This window comes from Elephantulus edwardii, unplaced genomic scaffold (genome assembly GCF_000299155.1).
Source record: "Elephantulus edwardii isolate Elephantulus edwardi_28Jun2011 unplaced genomic scaffold, EleEdw1.0 scaffold00017, whole genome shotgun sequence".
Classification (NCBI taxonomy): domain Eukaryota; kingdom Metazoa; phylum Chordata; class Mammalia; order Macroscelidea; family Macroscelididae; genus Elephantulus; species Elephantulus edwardii.
In genome coordinates this window covers 29,469,850-29,491,902 of record NW_006399767.1, presented here as the reverse complement: position 1 = coordinate 29,491,902, position 22,053 = coordinate 29,469,850, and the positions used below count along the sequence as shown (strand labels likewise).

The 22,053-nt window shown below is 40.5% G+C and overlaps 1 protein-coding gene across 1 annotated transcript; it reads left to right on the top strand.

Annotated features, from left to right (window-relative positions):
* The first annotated feature begins 31 nt into the window (after nucleotides 1-31).
* Nucleotides 32-7,849, top strand: PSMB9 (proteasome (prosome, macropain) subunit, beta type, 9). The gene is made up of 6 exons (XM_006882105.1): nucleotides 32-96; nucleotides 2,109-2,176; nucleotides 3,106-3,237; nucleotides 6,652-6,781; nucleotides 7,021-7,162; nucleotides 7,679-7,849. The coding sequence occupies exons 1-6, from the start codon at nucleotides 37-39 to the stop codon at nucleotides 7,804-7,806; spliced, it is 660 nt and encodes a 219-aa protein (XP_006882167.1). The 5' UTR covers nucleotides 32-36; the 3' UTR covers nucleotides 7,807-7,849.
* The last annotated feature ends 14,204 nt before the right edge of the window (nucleotides 7,850-22,053 follow it).

The following is a 22,053-nucleotide window of genomic DNA, read 5'->3' as shown; positions in this document are numbered from 1 at the left end:
AGCCCGAGGCAGCGCAGAGCTTGACACCAGCCCGGGATGCTGCGCGTCGGAGCAACAGCCGGGGACCTCGCCAGGGCCGGAGAAGTCCATACCGGGGTAATGTGGCTGAGCTTGAAAACCAGCAGAGGGACAGAGGGGGTGGATCAGCAGAGGGACCCTGAAAGCTACAAGAAGCAAATGACAAGATCAAAAGAAATGTGGAGATGTAGCTTGTAGGCAGCGATGCTTGCACACCTCAATGAACATAGCATAACGGAAGGAAGTTATTTGGGTAGAGTTGGGGTGCACAAAAAGGACGGGGCTCTTTGAAAGAGGGGAGTTCTTTGGCTATTTGCTGGAACTGTGAAGGGGAAGCGGCTGTAAAGTGCTTTTGCTTTCACTTTGTATACATAGATGGCTGGTAAGTCAAGGGAGGAGGAAATGGTGACCCGAACAAAGTAGGGCAATATTTGGGATAAGAAGATATGAGCACTAATAAGAAGGTCCAACTCAACACACAGACCTTTGATAACGGGTCTCTAACTAAAACGAGCTTCCTTTCCAACGGTCCCTTTGAGGAGCCTGTCACCATTAAGTTTCTTGCTTGGCCCAGGTACTGCCAAGTTCCTTGTGTTGTCTTTGCCCATGCCTACATGACCTCTGGGAAGTAAATTCTGGTGGCTTAGTGGTAAGGTGTTGTACTACCAACCCAGAAGCACCCCAGAGGTATATGGTGCGAATCCACCAGCTGCTCCACTGGAGAATGGGAAATTTCGTCCCATGTGATTTGCTGCCTCTGAAAATCCTTTGGAGGGTCAAGTCGGTTCCAAATTGACTATACCTAACAACACATGTCGTCTGCGAGACTTTGCCCAGGCTGGTTGACTCCGAAAAGTGCAGTCACAAGGCTGGATAACATCTAAGCCCAATGTATTGCCACACTTTTGGTTTGAAAGCAAGTAACATCTAGAATGTTACTCTGGCACCTCTATTCATGGTAAAGATCAGTATCTTGGAGAGGCCCAATAATTGGGGTGAACAAAGTAGCAGATTACTCTTGAATAAATAAGTCCCTTGCTTTCTCTATGACTCAGTTTCCTCATTTGAACCAAATGATACATAAAGCTCCTTCTAATTCCACAGGTGTAGAGCAAAGGTACCTTTATCCTTCTTTATTTTTCCTTCATTCTTTTCTTAACCTAGAAATTTCAACTCAAAGTACCCAGTTATAGCTGTTCTTGGTGAGTTTCCTTCTCTTCCTCTGAAGACTGGTCAGAAAGGGAGCTCTCATGGCTTAGTCTGAGGGGAATTTTGCAGCTAATCCAAAGGACAAGACCCTCTGCCAGTTCGCATTCACCAGCAGCTCCTGTGCTATTTATATACTGCCTCAAAACCCACTGGAGAGTCAGCTATGAGTCAGTTTAGAGTCAGTGGCAATGGAAGTTTTATAGACTAATCAGAAATTCCTTTAAAACTTCTTTAAGAAAAAGACAACACAACACCACCACAACAAAACACTTTAAAATTTTTTTTTTAATTCCAGCACATGTATTTTGCTGCTCCTCTTTTTCAGCTTGGATCTGCTAATGAATGGTTGTCCATAGTTTTCCATTGTTCAGTAAATTGGAAGTACTGGCTCCTAAGTGGGACTGGAGGGAAAGGGTTTACTCCTACCCCCTAAAAAAATTTTACTTGCTTCTCAGATTCATATTGCCTTGCTCTGTGTTCATTTTGTACCACTTCCACACATGCTAGAACTAAACAAGTATATGTGGTAAAAATAATTGTGTGACTAATGAGCCTTTTCCTCAAAGAGAGCACTTTCACCTCTAACAGTTATACCTCTGTTTAGAATAGAAGGATTCTGCTTAGGGAAGTTGAGCGTTGTGGATGTGACTCTTTCTGTGTTGTTGCACAATGATTAGGTTATGATATTCCCCTGCAACCAGGTGAGATAATGTTAAAAGTAAAAATGGAGTGGGGGGGGGGAACCTGTACTGGGAATCAGCTTTGGCTTGAATTACCTTATGACTTTAAACCAGTCAATTCCCTTCTCTGGGAATGTTTCTCCATCCCTTGTGGGGATCGAGGCTCCATCTGCTGACTTTCTATTCTTTGTGTCTCTGTAGACAACCATCATGGCAGTAGAGTTTGATGGGGGCATCGTGATGGGTTCTGATTCCCGGGTGTCTGCAGGGTGAGTACTGGCAAAGGTGTGTGGATTTGGAAGGAAGCTCAAAACTCTCAAATACTATTGACTTTCTTTTTTTAATTTGTCTTACCCCTTCATGAAAAAAAAAATTGATATACTAGAACTTTGAGAGAACTGGAGTTGACCTTTTAGAAAGATGCCTTAATAAAATATTGGGTGGGTGCTTGATTTTCTTGATTGTGTGGGGTCTGAGTGCTTATATGGCATGCCCCAGCCATCAACAGCGATTAATAGAAGCGATTTTATGGTGAAGGACAGGAGAGACCCTCCTTCCAACTGTATTTGGGGGATAGAACAGATAGTTCTGCCAGCCTGATATTCTGGTTTCCTATTTATCATGTGTTGAGTTAATCTTGTCTCTTCTTCTCACCTGGTCAACAGTTTCTTCACATGCAAAGCAAGTACATGGGATTCAGTCAGTATTACCTACGTGATAGTGCCCATAACAGTAAATGGACTCTATGATTAACATACACTGCTCCCCTCTTCTCACCCCTCTTGCACAATTCGATGGGTAAGGGAGGTGAAGGAAATGGGGAGGATCTTGTGTGGGGGAAAAAATGTATTTGAAATTTGTAAATAAAAAAATCAGTATAAAAATTTTTTAAATAGAGGGGGAAATTCAGTAAATGGACTCAGGATAGTCAATAGAAAAAATTTATAAGAGGAATATTTTTCTTAACTATTTTTGTCTTGTTCTAAAATTCATCCTGAAAACAAATCCAATTTTGATCAATACTTATGGGAATTTGTTTATCTATGAAATCATTGCTTTTTTTCTTTCTGCTTTATCCCAAGCAGTTAAATGTCATGCACTTTTTGGCTTCTCTCCTTTAAATAACTTGACAAACACTGGCTAATTAACCTCAAGATTTCTGCCAGCTCTAACCTTGGTGACTGTTTACTCCTTGCAGACAAGCAGTGGTGAACCGAGTTTTTGACAAGTTGATGCCCCTCCACCGTCACATCTACTGTGCACTCTCTGGTTCAGCTGCTGATGCCCAGGCTGTCGCAGACATGGCCACCTACCAGCTGGAGCTCCATGGGTATGCATCCCCACTGGCACTGGGGTCCTGACTCCACACCCCATAGAGCTTCCTCTGCCCCATCCCAATGAAACCTATGTTATTGTGTACTGTTGAGTGAGAAGCAACCAGTAGCTGACCCTCCAGCATATTTTCAGAGGCAGTGAATTGCATGGGAGGAGACTACCCATTAAAGAACTACTGCGTTAACTCAAGTCAACTCATTGCCATCACATTGGAACCATCTCATAGCTGACCCTCAGGTGGGTTTTCAGAGGCTGTACATCACATGATAGGAGAATTACCTCCTTTCTCCTGGGGAGCAGTTAGTGGATTCAAACCACCTGTTTTTGGCTTGATAGTACAACTCCTTACTGACTAAGCTATTAGACCTCCTTAAGGTGCTGTATTGAAAAGTGAAGAATTTTGTTTTGGTTCCAGCTTTTATTAACTTTCTAAGATATTTTCTGTATCTAAAATGAGAGGATAAAAGTACCTACCTTACTTACCTTTCAGGTTTGGGCTCTCTTAGCACCTGTCTCCAGGCAGATCTGGCCCATACAGGCTAGAGTTCTAGTGTGAAGCTTCACCCACAGGACACAGGTACCCTCTGAAGAGCATGGAGGAGGGGACGTGCCCCACGCCCAGACCCTCGAAACACCCAGATCCATACCACTCGTTACCCTTTTGTATTTATGAGTCTTTACTTGAAGACAGATTGTGTGTGTGCTGTTGTTAGGTACTATTGAGTTAACTGTGACTCATATGATCCTATGAAAAAATGGATCTGAACCTTGCCCTATCCCGTGCCATCTTCATCTCTGATATGCTGGACCCATTGTTCCAGTCACACTGTTAATCTGTCTCACTGAGGGTATTCCTTTCTTTCACTGACCTTTGTCAGCATAATGCTCTTTTCCAAGGACCAGCCCCTCACAACAACACGTCCAAAGTATGTGAAACAAAGCTTCATGATAATTACCACCAAGAAGCACCCTGGTTGCACTTTCTCCAAGATCTATTTCTTTGTTATTTTGTCAGTTCATGGGATGTGTGTGTGTAGATTCTCATAATGCACAGTATATTCCTTGGCACTTAGGAGGGTATTCTCAGGTGCTTGAGTAATTATAGCAAAGAAACTATTTTTAAGAATTCAAGATAGAATTTGGGATTAACTTTTTTACTATGAATGCAACATCATTCTTCTTATTTTTATTCCTATCACAGTAGACCATGTGATTATCTGATTCAAAGTGGCCAGAGCTAGTCTGTCTCATCTCATTAATGCCTAGTATGTGAATGTTCATGCATTCCATTTAATTTTTCACAATTTCTAGTTTTCCAACATTTCAGATACATACAATTCCATGTTCCAATTATTGAAAGATGTTTGCCATTATTCTTCCTTATATTGGCTGATTCCCATCTGGGTTCTACCACTATTACTGTCACTATGCCCATTCCTTTACTGTTCAGAGTTTTTGGAGGCCTGTTATTTAAGAAGTGGATGGCCAACTCTCCTTCCTACTCTGTCTTAATCTGGGAGCATTACTAAAACTTGTCCACCCTGGGTAACCCTTGTGGCATTTGACACACCAGTGGCATGGCTTTCAGTATCACAGCAACCCACAAGTTATCTCATTACAGAAAACTGACAGACAAGTGCTGATAGTCAGGAAATCAGGAGATGTATTGTACTTGAAAAGTGTGCAGTTAGGTATCTCTCCAAATTATTGAGGAGTAATGATGTCAGCATGAGGACTAAGGTACATCTTATTCAGGTCATGGTCTTTCCAATCACTTGTTATGGTTCTGAAAGCTGGACAATGAATGAATAAGGATGACAGAAGAAGAACTGATGCCTTTGAATTGTGGTGTTGGAGAGGAGCATTGAATATTCCATGTACTGTCAAAAGAACAAACAAATATGCCATGAAGAAAGGGCAGCCAGAGTGCTCTTTGGAGGCAAAGATGATAAAGCTTTACCTTATATACTTTGGACAAGTTGCTAGCAAAGGCTATTCCTTGGAGAGGAACATGATGCTCAGTAAGACAGAGGATCAGCGAAGGCAACATGAGGGTGGTACAGGATAGGAGAGGATTTAGATCTGTTGTTCACAGTGTTGCTATGGGTTGTACTCAACAGTTTTTTAAGAAACCCATCATGGGTGAAAGCCGTTTGAAATTGTAAATTACTACACTAATATTAATACTGAGAAAAAAAAATGATGATGTGTCTCCATCATTATGTCAAGCAAAGTTCTTCCTAATTGTGGAGTCACTTCATGGCAACCCCATATGTATGAGAGCAGAGAACTCTGCTCATAGGGGTTTCAATGGCTGATCTTTCAAGGGTAGATCACCTCAATTTTCTTTTAAGGTAATCTCTAGGTGGGCTATAATTCCAATCTCTTGGTTAGTTGTTGTTGTTGTTGTTGTTGTTATGTGCCATCGAGTCACTTGCAACTCATAATGACCCCTATGTACAACAGCCCTAAACTCTGCTCTGTCCTGTGCCAATCGCACTGTCTCCGATACACCCACCCCACTCACTGAATCAATCCACCTCATAGAGGGCCTTCCCCTCCTGCGCTGTCCCTCCACCCTCCCAAGCATGATGTCCCTCTCCAACGACCGGTCTCTCCTTACAAAATGTCCAAAATATGTCAGACAGAGCCTCAGAATCCTTACCTCCAAGGAGCTGCCAAGTTTAACCTTTTCTAGGATGAATCTGTTTGTTTTCCTAGCAGTCCATGGTACCCTCAATACTCTTCTCCAGCATCACAGCACCACGCAGGCAAAGTTGTTGTTGTTATTATTTGCCTTTGAATGAATCCCCAAATATTATTTCATCATGTGGATCAGAGTAGAACTATACATCACAAGGTTTTCAAGTGAAGCAAAAAGTCAGGTCTAACTTCTGGATGGGCTTCAACTTCCAGTAGTCTCAGCTAATAGTCAAGGAGCTTAACTGTTTGAACCACCCAGGCTAAGTTACTGTGTAAGAAATCAAAGTTATTGGGTGGATGCAAAACTTATCTGGTTTTTTTAACCACAAGCATAGGTTCCTTGCAGACAAGGAGAGTTCTGTGATTAGAGGGTGAAAGTGATTAGAGGTTAGGAGTGACAAATGAAAGTTTTTACTGACTAGTGACAAGAAACTTAAGCTGGACTTTAGACTACTGAGCTACAGACTTTGGTGTCACTTGGCAAGGATGGTCAGATTTGAGAATATTTTATAACTCCTGTTACTAACAATGGGGCTCTGTTGCCAACCTAAAGTCATGCAGTTTGAATCCACCAGCTGCTGGATGAGAAAGATGGTCAGTCTCCTCCCACTCAATTTACCACCTCTGAAAATCCACTTGAGGATCAGCCCTGAATCAGTTCTGACTTAGCAGTACGTAATAACAACATCCCTAACAATTCCTTCAGGATGGAACTGGGGGAACTTCCTCGTGTTCTGGCTGCTGCAAACGTGGTGAAGAATATCACCTATAAGTATCGTGAGGACCTGTCTGCACACCTCATGGTAGCTGGCTGGGACCAACTTGAAGGGGGCCAAGTGAGTCCCTCCCAAATCATTTCCACTCTCGGGTTCCCTGCTTCCTTACAGCAGAGATGGTGTCATATGGCATATTAGCAATGAGTACCAATCCATGATATTGTCCCTAAAAAGATAATGCAGAACCTCAATTGTTGGGGTATGACGGACTTCATTGCAGAGTGGGGGGTCACTTGCTTGCCTCAGGAAGAAGAGAGTGGATGTATCTTTAGTCTGAATTGAGAATGTCCATCCCCCAGGTATATGGAACCTTAGGAGGAATGCTGACTCGACAGCCCTTTACCATTGGTGGCTCTGGCAGCACCTATATCTACGGTTATGTGGACGCAGCATACAAACCAGGCATGACCCCTGAGGAATGCAGGCGCTTCACCACAAATGGTAATTTGGCAATTGGAAAGGAAACTGGGTGGGTTTTTAACACAAGAAGGAAATTAATTATGAGAATCAGGAAGAGAAATACATGCATAATTTCATTTAAGATCCTAACTGGTGCATATGCCCTTAACAAATTTATCAGGACAAATGTTAAACTAAATGATATTTCAGGGAAACAGGCATAAATTAGAACTGTCCTGACTATGCTAGAACTACCTTGGACCAGCTTATGGGATACAAATGTTAAATACTAAGGGATTTTTGAGCTGCTTATTAAAATATTAGTAACTTGAATTCAAATATGATGTGAGCATTTACACCATGGATATTGGAAGATGCTACAAATCAATACGTCCTTTTACAGTTAGTTTGCCAGCCTAAGACTAAAACATGCACCTCTGGAAAATAGGCTTCGAGATCTGAAAATGGTAGAGCATAAGATAGGGACAGGAGAGGAAGGAAAATATTTTGAAGCTAAACCATTCTTTCTCCTTCTCTCCAACTTGAAACTCTCTGCAGCTATCGCTCTGGCCATGAGCCGGGACGGCTCCAGTGGAGGCGTAATCTACCTGGTCACTATCACAGCTGCTGGTGTGGACCATCGAGTGATCTTGGGCAATGAGCTGCCAAAATTCTATGATGAGTGAAACGTCCTCAGACTTCTTTTCTTTATTTTGTAATAAATTCTCTGCAACCAGAACCTGGTATGGCCAACTGGATAAGAGTGTTTAGGGATTTAAAGCTTACAGGAGGGGACTTCTTCTCTCCCAAATATCAGCTTGCATTTTTTAACTGAGATTTTAATGAAAGTTTGTAGAGAACGTGGATTTCCATTCATCTATTGTTGCACATTTTCCTCCCTGTCCACCCAAGTTCACTTTTCTCTTTGGAAAAAAAATACTTTCATTGTTGTACAATTTCCACACACATCCCAGGAACACTTTACTATGGAGCTCTTATTCTGGACTGTTGTCATGCAAATAATACCTAATCATATATTTCTTTTAAACAGTTTCCCCCTTATCTGTTTTAAGCAGCATACATTACTTATCCCCTCTTTTCTTAGTTTTCCCAACCCCCATGTCAGTCCTGTTTTATAACAGTGGCACTATGCAGTATTTTTCCTTTAGTGACTATTTCACTCAGCATAATGTCCTTCATAATCTCTCATTTTGTATAATATTTCATGAGTTCCTTGGTTTTCAGTGCTGAATAGTAAGCTTGTATTTTTTTTTCTTTTGCCCCCACGGTCTATAACATCTTCCTCAGAGGAAGTAGACAGAACTACACTAGAACAAGAAAAAATCCTACAGCAATAAAAATTCATTCTGATGCCTGAGGGTCAAGAGTACAAGTTAAGAGTTGGGGCTCATTCCTTTATTGCCAAGACTGATGGGTAGATAAGGTGATAACACACGTGTGAAAAAGCTAAGAGCACCAGCAAACTCAGCTCGAGTTGCTTATGACTCATAGTGACCCTATGTACAAGCGCCCTAAATCCTGCTCTATCCTGTGCCAACCTCACCATCTCTGACACACTTACTCACACCACTCCAATCATAGAATCGATTCATCTCATCGAGGGTCTTCTTCTCCTGCTCTGTCCTTCCACTCTCCCAAACATGATGTCCCTCTCCAAGGACTGATACCTTCTTGCAACATGCCCAAAGTATGTCAGACAAAGCTTCAGAATCCTTGACTCCAAAGAGCAGCCTGACTTCACCCTCTCCAGGACAAACCTGTTTGTTCTCCCAGCCCATGGTATATTCAACACTCTTCTCCAGCACCACAGCTCAAAAGCATTAATTTTCTTTCTATCATCCCTGGTCACTGTCCAGATCTCTGACACATAGCACACAATTACGAAGACTATAGTCCAGATCAGGTGCACCTTAGTCTCCAGCCTGATGTCGTTGCTCTTCAGTACTCAGGAGAGGTCCCTGACAGCTGACTTTCCCTATGCAATTCATCTCTTCATTTCCTGGCTGCTGGTACCAAGAGTGTTGACTGTGGAGCCAAGTAAACTAAAACTGTTAACTATCTCAATCTCTTCACCATCCATACTGATGCTGCCAATTGGCCCAGTGGTGAGAATCTTTGTTTTCTTGATGTTGAGCTCCAATCCATATTGAAGGCTGCAGTCCTTGACCCTCTGCAGCAAGCGCTTCAGGTCCTCCTCAGTTTCAGCAAGCAAGGTTTTGTCATCTACATAATGCAGGTTGTTAATGAATCTTCCACCAATCCTGATGCCACATTCCTCCTTGTACAGCCCAGTGTCCTGGATGATCCATTCTGCATACAGATTGAAAAGGTATGGAGACATAATACGTCCCTGGTAGACCTCCTTCCTGATTTTGAACCATGTATTTTCTCCTTGCTCTGTTCTGACGACTGCTTCTTGGTCCAAGTATAGGTTTCTCATAAGCAAACCCAAATGTTCTGGGATCCCCATTCTTCTCAGAGTCAGCCATAGCTTACACATAAAATAATTATTTTTATAATGTATTCATTCACATTAAAGACTAGTACATGATAAATGCCTAAATACCTGAAATTTCAAATAATAATAATAACAAATAATAATAAAAAAGCTATACTTGGTGAGCCAGGCATTGACTTTATAAATTTTATTTATATGAACTCAAAGAAAAAGAGATCCATGTAGGTACTATTTTTTGCTTGCATTTAAGAACAAATGGGGCTCAGAAAGATTACATGACTAAAAGTGCATACTATGTTCAGAAACTGGGATTCAGTTTTGCGATAGGTCCCTCCTGTTGTTATTAGTTGCCCTCAAGTCAGCTCCTACCTCTGACATTCCCAAGTGTATTGGAGTAGAATTGCTCCAAAGGGTTTTCAAGACTGTTACCTTTCCAAGACAGATTGCCTGGTTTGTCTTCCAGTGTACCTCTGTGTAAATTCAAATTACCAACCTTTAAGCCAGTATTTGAATACTTGGCCCTTGCCCAACCACTAGATAAAGCTTCCCATTTCCTCATGCTCTATGTATCTGCTCCATGCATCTTCAAATCTACCTTCAGTACAGCCTACTCCAACCACAGCCTACGGAAACCTGAAGAGAACTAAGTCATCACTTGAAAGCAGTGCTCCTCACCCAGGCCTTTGAAACATTCAATCCCATATCATTCTTTAGCCTCTCCTGTATTTGCATCTTGACTCCTAAGAAGTTTGTGTGTTTGGAAGCACCCACAATATCTAGCACATTCCTGGATACTTACAAGGTATTCCCTAGTGCTTGATTAATTATGTTAAACTAAGCTGAGTGCTGGTCCAATCTTGATCGTTACCTTGCTGAGTGACAAGGCGAATTATTCCCCTTCTGTTAGCCCTCATTTAATCTTTTATTAAATTATGATGTTAAGTGATTATCTTGAGTGAGTTACAGCTCTGAAATTTAATGCCATTCTGTTTGAAACTGAGCAATCCGGAGACATCCAGGAAGCTACTGGATGCTCTTTTTTTTCTGGATCTCTAGCTAAATATACCAAAGTTTGGTGCTGGAGGAAGAAAAATCTAAAATTACTAGTATTTGAAGTTTTTCTCGCCATGATATTTAATTATTTTAAATTTTAAAATAATCCCTGGAGTCTATCGCTCCCACTGACCACAACTAAAAATGCAGGAAAGAATTAAAACTGAAAGTACTCAAGGACTCTGAAAGTAAACAGAAGCAGTTTGATTGGAAGAAAGCCATAACTTGGAGATGTCAACTCTTATAGGAATGGGGCTGTTGGCAGTTAATTTTTTCCCCCTCTTTCATCTCAGTTACAGAGTTGCATTTCAGTGGCAGGACAAGAGCTTTATCTCTTCAAGAAAGGCCTTCTTCCTTGCCAGAGGAACATAGAAAAGGGACCTCTGTGCACAGGAGAGTGGGAGGAAGGAATCTTTCTCTAAAGAGAGAGCTGGAGGAGATCCTCTAAGTCTAAGCATGAATCTTCATGTCATTCCTGGGCTACACGTGTGGGGGACAAATCATAAAGGGCAAAGTAAAAACTTTGAGAACAAAGCTAGATTTAAATCTTTTTTAACTTGTTTAAATATTCTTGAGGAAAGGTAATAATGTTTTTTATTTTTGAGTTTTTATCTATATTTGTCATTTCAAAAAGAAATTGTAGTTGCTTATAAGAGCAGCTATTTATTTTTTTTAAGAAATGAGGGCAAAGGGAAAATAAAATTAAGAATGAAAATCAGTTAAAAGCTAATGAGTAGCCATCCAAAATGTTGCTATTGATCTCTCCCCATAAAAGCTGAGCATCTCGAAAAAAGAAGAGTGAAGAAAATTAAAGATTCAAGAAAACTATTAGTAATGCACAACCAGGAAAGGATAACATCAGTGAGTGTGACCTTCTAAATATTAAGTCACTGTATGCATCAAAAACTTTTTCCAATAGGGTAAAAAGAAAACCAACAGACTGAGGAAAAATATTTGCCAATGACACCTCAGGCAAGGGTCTCATAACGAAAATTTACTATAAAATTTCTACTACTGTAAAATTTCCACTACTGAAAATTTTACTACTGTAGGATTCTTCAGGACCTCCACAAAAAAAAAGTCTAATAACCCAATTATAAAATGGGCCAAAGATATGGAAATGCCTTTCACAGAGGAAGACATTTAGATTGCCAACCAACTCATAGCTGACCCTCCAAAGGAAAAAATAAACCTATTAGCCCAAAGGATTAAATGGAACTATCCAAATTATAGCTTCAGCTTCCCTGAAACCATAACTACATGGAGCTGGCTACCACTACTGACCATTTTAACTGGGACCAAAAAAGGGCCTCAAACGAATCAGAGAGAAATGTTGAAGAAAAACAAAATCATTAAAAAAAAAAGAAGAAGAAGACCAAATCTGGTCTGAGAAAGACTATAGGAATCCCTGAGACTATGATCATTATATGCCCTTCAAATGAGAAAATGAACTAACTTCGCACAGGAATCACCTTGCAGTCAAACAACAGATCTGTAAGGTGAACAGTAACATTCATGAGGAACGTACTCCTTGTGTAACCATGTGATAAATGTCCTGGTTCAATCGCCTTTACCCAGACAAACAATTGAACCAGGTGGGAGACAATGGAAGATTGGCTGTGGATGAATCTCCTTGTTGTGGTTCAGTTATATCCTGCTTGAAGAAATCCCAGCATGGGCCAAGCCTTTGATAAAACACACAGTTGAAAGGAAAGGGAAGGAGGAGACAGGATAAAGAAGATGGTTTTATCAGAAAAGATACATCTCAGAGAGTCTCTGAGACAGGTCAATCTCCGGAAGTGAAAGAATAGAGAAAGATGCTTTGCTAGGCAACCGTGAAGCTTAATACTGCTAGAAGGCTGGTTCCACATGCTTCTGGACTTGAGTATGGGCCAATGGGATAATGTGTTGGGTGCTTATAGTCTGTTGTTCTTGAAATCACTCTTAGGGACAGTCTAGGTCCAATGTCCCTGGTTCTGATTGGGTAAGGCATGATCCTAACAATTTCACTTGCTCTTTATCCCACATTGGCTCCCAGCATTAACTTTATCTGGTCCTATCCTGTTGCTATCCTCCCCTAACATTCCATCTGTGCAGTCTCTCCTCATTTTGGCCTGATTATAACACACAGAACAATTACCTTTATGAGTTCAAAGGGCAGGAAAGAAGAACAAATGCATACCAAGGCCCCAGGGAGGAAGTGAGTATAGTGCCATTACATGAAAAGAATAGCAATTCATTTACTCTATAAACTTTCACCCAAACCACAATTTTTTTGCTGGAGTCATTTTGTATTAGTTGGTAAAACAAACAAACAAACACCACAAAAAAACAAACAAACAAAAAACAGAAGAGGGATAGGGTGGTATTAATAAATTCAGTATTATTCAAATGTATGGTATAATTCTAAACACTTGACATCCTAGGTTCAAAACTGGTTGAACTATGTAAGTAACATTTGTTTGGTCCTCAGAGCCTGTTGTAATTTCTCTATAGGCATGCAGAGTACCTTAAGTAGTCTTTTTACTAGGAAAGAAAATGCATCTTTCCTGAACTAGCATTTATCTTTTGGGACTGCATTTTTTTTTTCTCAGTCACATGTAAACCATACCTCAAGTTGTCTGTTTACTATTGACTGGATGTAAACTATTCTTTTGAATGTAACTTTGAACTAGAAATACTAATATGTTAAGTAGACGAATACCTAACCTAAGTATGTTGTTGTTGTTGTTGCTGTAGTTAAGTACCGTTGTGTTGTAGACAACTCATGGCGACCCTATGAATGAAAGACCTGAACACTTGTATAACTTTCATTGTTTCTCCAAGTTCATAGGGTTTCCAGAGGCAAGCTCTTTTGGAAGTGGATGCCACTCCTGCTTCCCAGCTTGTTTGAATCAGGGAGCTCCACCAAACACTGTCCACCATGGGTGACCATTATCACCTTTGACACATCAGTGTCACAGTGTTCAACATCACAGCAACCACGAGTTATCTCTGTACAGCAAATGGACAGACCAGTGCTATACCACTTAGAAGAATGTTTGACCAAAAACAGTTAAAACCAGGCCTGAGAGCCCAATCAAATTTAAGAACCAAAGCAAGGTTCAAACTCCATGAGTTTCATCATGCACATTTCTCCATAATTAAGCTTTCCCATTGGCTCTAACCACTCAAAAAATGCCCGTCTAGGAGCATTCAGCTGCTTCCCCAATCTCCACCTATTCTGATGCCACATGTTTCTTCATATAGTCTAACTTCTTGAATGATTTGTTGAACATATTGACTGAATACACTTGAGGAAAGGATACAGTCTTAATGCACATCTTCCTTGATTTTAACCCATTGTTTAACCCTTGCTCTGTTTGGATAACAGCTTTGTGATTTAGGTATAGATTTCATGTTGTTGTTGTTGTTGTTGTTGTTGTTGATTACCGTCTAGTTGTGCATGACTCATAGCAACTCCATGAACAAAAGACCTGAGGTCTTTCTACTATAACTATTGTTTCTCCAAGTTCATAGAGTTTCTCTAAACAAGAGGTTTAAACAAGCTGGCTGGACACCGCTTACTGGGAACCAATGAGAACCTGAACCTAAGTATGTTGTTGTTGTTGTTGTTATTGCTGCTGTTGTTGTTGTTGTTATGTGCCGTCAAGTCGCTTGCGACTCATAGCGACCCTATGTACAACAGCTCTACACTCTATCCTGTGCCAATCTCACTGTCTCTGACACACTCATCCCGATTGCCCCAGTCACCAAATCAATCCGTCTCCCAGAGGGCCTTCCCCTCCTGCACCTGCCCTCCACCCTCCCAAGCATGATGTCTTTCTCCAAGGACCGGTCTCTCCTTACAACATGACCAAAGTATGTCAGACGAAGTCTCAGAATCCTTGCCTCCAAGGAGCAGCCCAGTTTAACCCACTCCAGGATAAATCTGTTTGTTTTCTTAGCAGTCCATGGCACCCTCAGCATTCTTCTCCAACACAAACCTAAGTATAGAAAACAATAACGATCCTTAAAGAGGGAGGCAGTTTTTGAAAGAATTCTCTCTGCTCTCCTAGAAAGTGGTTTGGATATTGCAATCCATCTGTCTGATAGGCAAGTGACTGTGAAAAGAACCCCTTGTGTTCACTAACAAGAGGACTGAATATCCCATGAACTGACAAAAGAACGAACAAGTCTGTCTTGGAGGAATTATAACCAGAGTGCTCCTTAAAGGCAACAGAGATAAAACTTCATTGCATACTGTGGCATTAGTTTAAAAGTTGTCTTTTCTGGCCATTATATTACCTTAACTCTGGACACATAGTCTTACAAATCATCACCAGTTGTGGAACTAATATAATAGAGAGCATGCTTTCCACACTGTAGAGTGAGACCACGGTGATGCTGGTGGTGGAGAGATTATAGCATTCCTGTGGAGACTGTGGCAAGGTCTAATCTGAAACTTCTTCATTTATGCTGCCAGTCAAAGGTTTTGTTTGCTGGATGATTGAAGGAGGATCAACAAAGGAAAGAAAGACCAATACGGTGTTTGTGGCAATGGGTTTAAGTGATAAGTATGGGTACAGGACAGGACAGGATTCAAATTGGTTGTTCATAGGGTCGTTATGAGTCATAATGGCTCAACAGCACATAACAACAATATGCAAAGTTTACACACAAAGTTACATAAGATACTTCTTTCCTTGGATATGCCAAAACTAGGTGCTCACACACATTACTTACACAATTGTCTTCTTTGATTCAAGATGAAAAATTGATCTTATCAGTAAACAGTATATTTGTGAATACTGGAAGGACACAAAACAAAAAGCGTAAAACTTCAAGAACGTATTAATGTTAATTCAACAAGTCTGTGAGAAACAGAAGAGAACAGCTGTTCTTGAGCCCAAACACTGGGCCTCTCTGGTGGTTCTAAGCCACCATTTGCTCTAACCTCTAGTGGTTTTCAGAGGCTGTAATTCCCAGAGAAGAATACCCATCTTTCTCCTACAGAGTTGCTGATTAAAATGTTATATATATTCATAAGGACAACTACTGCGTAAGACGATTATTGTAAAAATAGAAAGTTAACTAGTAAAACATGTATGGGGACCCAAGGGAGAAGGGGTAGGAGCAGAGAGGTGAGGATGGGTAGGGGTGAAACCACAAGATTGCACAATTTAATGGGAATAAATAGGGAGGATCTGGCAGGGACCTGAAAAGATTGGGTAATGATGGGCAAGGTCCAATAGGAATTGATTTTGTAAAATGTAATGCATGGGAATGATTGTATGAAACACAATGTAAACAAGAATAGTGTGAAACACAATGTATACTTTATGAGCAAACCAATATAAAATATAAAAAATATACCTTCTGCTCCCTCCCCCAAAAGGTTACATATATAATTTTGCAAGGCATAACAGCACTTAGAACTTTAAGCTTTTAAATATATTAACAAGAAATATTTTAATAAGAAAAGTTAAAAATAAGTCATTTTAAAATTCCATTTAAAAATTTGGGAAAAGAGTAATTGCACAAATGTAATTAAACACAATGGAGCTCTGGTTACTTAGTGCAAAGTCGATTCCAACTTGAGAGTAGACAACAAAAACTGGTGGCCTACGTAGTGCTAAGTGCTTAGTGCTAAGGGCTTAGCAAGAAATAAATTTTAAAAATAAATAAATTTTTAAAAGGTAATTTAAAAGGGTGAAAGCAATGAGGAAAAAAGTAAGTGAAAATTCACAAAACCAAAAGTTGCTTCTTAAAAAAAGTATTTCTCAGTTATTTAGTTTTAGAATAAGACTGTCCATGAATAAAAGGACCTCTGGTGACCTAGTAGTACTGCCCATCCTAAGGTAAGGATCTCCAGCCTGACATCGTTGCTCTTCAGTACTTTGGAGAGATCTCTGACAGCAGACTTCCCAAATGCAATTCATCTTTTAATTTCCTGGCTGCTGGTACAAAGAATGTTGACTATAGAGCCAAGCGAACTGAAGCTGTTAATAATCTCAATCTCTTCATCACCCGTCATGAAGCTGCCAATCAGCCCAGAAGTGAAAATCTTTGTTTTCTTGATGTTGAGCTTCAATCCATATTGAAGGCTGTAGTCCTTGACCTTCTGCAGCAAGCACTTCAGGTCCTCAGCAAGCAGAGTTGTGTCATCTGCATAACATAGATTGTTGATAAGTCTACCTCCAATCTTGATGCTACACTTCTGCTCAAAGAGCCCAGCCTCCCGGATAACCTGTTCTGCATATAGATTGAAAAGAGATGGAGATAGGACACATCCTTGATGTACACCCTTCCCAATTTTGAACCATGCAGTGTTTTCTTGCTCTGTTCTGACAACTGCCTCTTGGTCCAACTATAGATTTTGCATAAGTACAATCCTAGTGTTCTGAGATTCCCACTCTTCTGAGTCAGCCACAGTTTGATGTGATCCACACAGTCAAATGCCTTTGCATAGTCAATGAAACATAGATAGACATTCCTCTGGTACTCTCTGCTTTGAGCCAAGATCCATCTGACATTAACTATGATATCCTTAGTGCCACGGCCTCTTCTAAATCCAGCCTGCATTTCAGGCAGTTCTCTGTTGAAGTGCTATTCCAGTCATTTTTTTTTATAATCTTCACCAGGATCTTGCTTGCATGTGATATCAATGATGATGTTGTTGTTGTTGTTGTTGTTGTTATGTGCCATCAAGTCGCTTGTGACTCATAGCAACCCTATACAACAGCCCTAAACTCCGCTCTGTCCTGTGCCAATCGCACCATCTCCGATACACCCATCCCAATTGCCCCAGTCACTGAATCAATCCAACTCATAGAGGGTCTTCCCCTCCTGCGCTATCCATCCACCCTACCAAGCATGATGTCCCTCTCCAAGGACCGGTCCTTCCTTACAACATGTCCAAAGCATGTCAGACAAAGCCCCAGAATCCTTGCCTCCAAGGAGCAACCTGGTTTAACCCTTTGCAGGATGAATCTGTTTGTTTTCTTGGCAGTCCAGGGCACATTCAATACTCTTCTCCAGCACCACAGCTCAAAGGCATCAATTCTTCTTCTATCCTCCTTAGTCATTGTTCAGCTCTCTGATGCATAACAAGTGATTGCAAAGACCATGGCCTGTATAAGATGCCCCTTAGTCTCCAGAAAGACCCATTGCTCTTCAGTACTTTGGAGAGGTCCCTAACAGCAGACTTTCCCATCACAATACGTCTTTTAATTTCCTGACTACTGGTGCCAAGAATGTCCACTGTGGAGCCAAGCAAACTAAAGCTGTGAACAATCTCAATCTCTTTACCATCCATCCTGATGTTGCCAATTGGCCCAGTGATGAGAATCTTTGTCTTCTTGACATTGAGCCTCAATCCATATTGGATGCTGCAGTCCTTGACCCTCTGCAGCAAGCGCTTCAGGTCCTTCTCAGTTTCAGAAAACAGGGTTGTGTCATATGCATATCGCAGATTGTTGATAGATCTTCCACCAATCTTGACCCCACATTTCTCCTCATAGAGCCGAGCCTTCCACATAATCTGTTCTGCATACAGGTTGAAAAGGTATGGAGACAGGACACATCCCTGGCACACTCACTTCCCAATTTTGAACCATGCAGTGTTTCCTTTTTCTGTTCTGATGACTGCCTCTTGGTCCTAGTATAGGTTTCTCATTAGCACAATTAAGTGTCCTGGGATTCCCATTCTTCTGAGAGTCAGCCACAGTTTGTTATGATCCACACAGTCAAATGCCTGTGCATAATCAATGAAACACAGATAGACATTCCTCTGGTGGTCTCTGCTTTCAGCCAAGATCCATCTAACATTAGCTACAATATCCCTAGTACCATGACCCCTTCTAAACCCAGCCTGGACTTCTGGCAGTTCTCTGCTGATGTGTTGTTCCAGTCGTTTTTGGATAAGCTTCAGTAGAATCTTGATTGCATGTGAAATTAATGAGATTGTTCTATAGTGTCCACATTCTGTTGGGTCACCCTTCTTTGGGATGGGAACAAATATAGATCTCTTCCATTCAGTAGGCCAGGTGGTTTTCCTCCAGATTTCTTGGAACAACTTGGTGAGTACATCCAGGGCAGCATCTGTTTGTTGAAATATGTCAATCGGTATGTCATCAATTCCTAGGGCCTTGTTTTTCATCAATTCTTTCAGAGCAGCTTGAACTTCTTCCTTCATCACCATAGGCTCTTGCTCATATGTTGTTTCATGAAATTCTTCTGGGTCCACCAACTCCTTTTGGTACAATGACTCTGTATACTCTTTCCATCTTCTTTTAATGCTTCCTAGATCATTTCATATTCTGCTCAAAGCATCCTTAAGTATTCCAACTTGAGGTTTCAGTTTGTTTTTCAGTTCCTTGAGCTTAAGAAATGCTGAGTGAGTTCAGGCCTTTTGAATTTCTGACTCCAGCTCCTTGCACATTTTATTGTTATACTTTACTCAAGTATGGAAACAAATAGAAGCTACAAGCAGACACTAGTCATTGGAACATGGAATATAAGAACCATGAATATAGGAAAATTGGATATTGTTAAGAGGGAAATGGAATGCATAATTTTGACATACTAGGTATCTGCAAAATGAGTTGGACAGGCATGGGACATTTTGAATCAGAGGATCATATGATCTACTCTGCTAGAGATGAAAAGGTGAGAAAAAATGAGTTTGCTTTCATAGTCAAAAAAGTCATTTCTAGATCTGTCTTGAAATACAATGTTGTGAGTGACAGGATAATATCCATACACAAATAAGATCCAAAGAAAAGGAAATAGAAAATTTCTACCAACATTTACAGTCAGAAATTGATTGAATATGCAATCAAGATGCATTAACAATAATGGGTGACTGGAATACAAAAGATGGGAATAGAAAAGAAGGATCCGCAGTTAGAAAACATGGACTTGGTCACAGAAATGAAGCAAGAGATAAAATGATAGTATTTTGCACAATCAATGACTTATTCATTGCAAATACATCTTACAAGAAACACAAACATAGGCTATACACATGGATTTTACCTGATGGTATGCAAAGGAGTCAGATCGATTGCATCTGTGGAAAGAATTGCTGAAGAAACTCGATATCAGCTGTGAAAACTAGACCAGGTACTGATTGTGGAACAGACCACCAACTACTCATATGCAAGTAAGCTGAAGCTGAGGAAAACTAAATCAAGTCCACAGCAACCAAAATTTGACCTTGCGTCTATCCCACCTGAACTTCAAAAGCATCTCAGGAACAGATTTGAGGCCTTGGACATTAATGAGCAAAGACCAGATAGATGAGTTGTGGGAAGATATGAAGACTATCATCCAGGAAGAGTGCAAACGGTCATTATAAAGACAGAGGAGGAAGAAAAGACCAAGATGGATGTCAGAAGAAACTCTCAATATTGCACTGGAGCACCAAGAAGCCAAAGCAAAGAGAAGAAATAAAGACATTAAGGAGTTGAACAGAAGATTCCAAAGGACAACGAGGGAAAATAAAGTACTCAGCTGAGTAGGAACTAATTTAAAAGACCACGACTTGGATCAGGCACACTGTAGTCTTTAAACTGACATCATTGCACTTTAGAACCTTGAAGAGATCCTTGGCAGGAGATTTTCCTAATGCAACTTGTCTTTTGATTTCTTAACTCCTGTCACCATGGCTATTAATTCTGGATCCAGTAAAATAGTTGGCAATATAAATCTTTTCTCTATCAATCAGGATGTTCTGTTGGTTCAGTGGTGAGAATTGTTGTGTTTGGGTTTTTTTAATGCTGAAATCTCTTCCATGTCTGTTCTCATTCTCAAGAAGTGTGATTCAGGTGAATGTAGAAACCATTAAACAATATCATTAATATCACATGCAAGCAAAATACTGCTGAAGATCATTCAAAAACAGCTAGAACAGTACATAGATGAGGAACTGCCAAAAGTTCAAGCAGGATTTAGAAGAGGTCCTGGAACCAGGGATATCACTGCTGATGTCAGATGGATCCTGGCTGAAAGTAAAGAATACCAGAAGAAACTCTATTTGTGCTTTATTGACTATACAAAGGCATTTGACTGTGGATCATAACAAGTTGTGACTGACATTGAAAACAATGGGCATTCCAGAGCATTTAATTGTGCTCGTGTGAAACTTATACTTGGACAAGGAGGCTGTTGTGCAAACAGCAGGGGAACACTGCATGACTTAAAATTAACAAGAGAGTGTGTCAGGGTTGTATTCTTTCTCTCCATACCTATTTAATCTGTATGCTGAGCAAATTATTTGAGAAGCTGGACTCTTTGAAGAGGAATGTGGCATCAGGATCGGAGGGAGACTATCAATAACCTGCATTATGTAGATGACACATCTTGCTTCTTGAAAGTGAGGAGAACTTGAAGCACTTGTTGCAGAAGATCAAGAGATGAATGCTTTGGTATGGATTGCATCTCAATGTCAAGAGAACAAAGATTCTTAGCACTGGGTCAATACGCAACATCAGATGGATGGAAAGGAGATTGAAACTGTCAACAGCTTCATCTTGCTTGGATACACAATAAATACCCTTGATACCAGCAGTTATGAAATAAGGAGATGCATTGCAATGGGGAAATCTTAAGTTAGGGATGTCTCCGAATTATTGAGGAGTAATGATGTAAGTTTGAGGACTAAGGTGTGGTCTTTCCAGTCACTTGCTAAGTATCTGAGAACTGGACAATTAAAAAGGATGACAGAAAAAGAATTAATGACTTTGAACTGTAGTGTTGGAAAAGAGCACTGAACATCCCATGGACTGCCAAAATAACAAACAAATATGTCTTGTAGAGAGTGCAGCCGGAGTGCTCTTTGAATGGAAACATGATGAAACTTTGTCTCACATACTTTGGGCATGTTGCTAGTAGGGGCTATTCCTTGGAAAAGGACATGCTGCTGGGAATGGTGGAGAATCTATAAAGGAGAGAAAGACCCTCAAACAGATGAACTGACATGGTTACTGCTGCAGTGGACTCTAATGTGTCAGAAAGCGTGAAGATGGCACAGGACAGGGTTCAGATCTGTTGTTCATAGGATTGATATGAATAGTACTTGACAGCACCTAACAACAATGCTAAGATGTAATCTACATTGAATACTGTAATCTTAGAATGTTGTTGACCCCTACCATGGGTTTTCAGGCAGGAAATCGTACAGAAGGAGATTGACTATCTTTCTCTGGTGGAGCAGCTGATGGATTTGAACAGCATGGTTTTGGGTGAGCAGTGCAACTCTTTACCACTAAGCCACCAGAGCTCCCTAGTTTTAGAACAGAAGTCTTAAAACAGTTAAATAAACTTTTTAAAGGAGCAATGTAAAGGACAGCCTTGCCTTAAAAAATATTAATAATTAGATAGAGTATCAAGTTTCTCCAAATAAATATAACTAATAGGA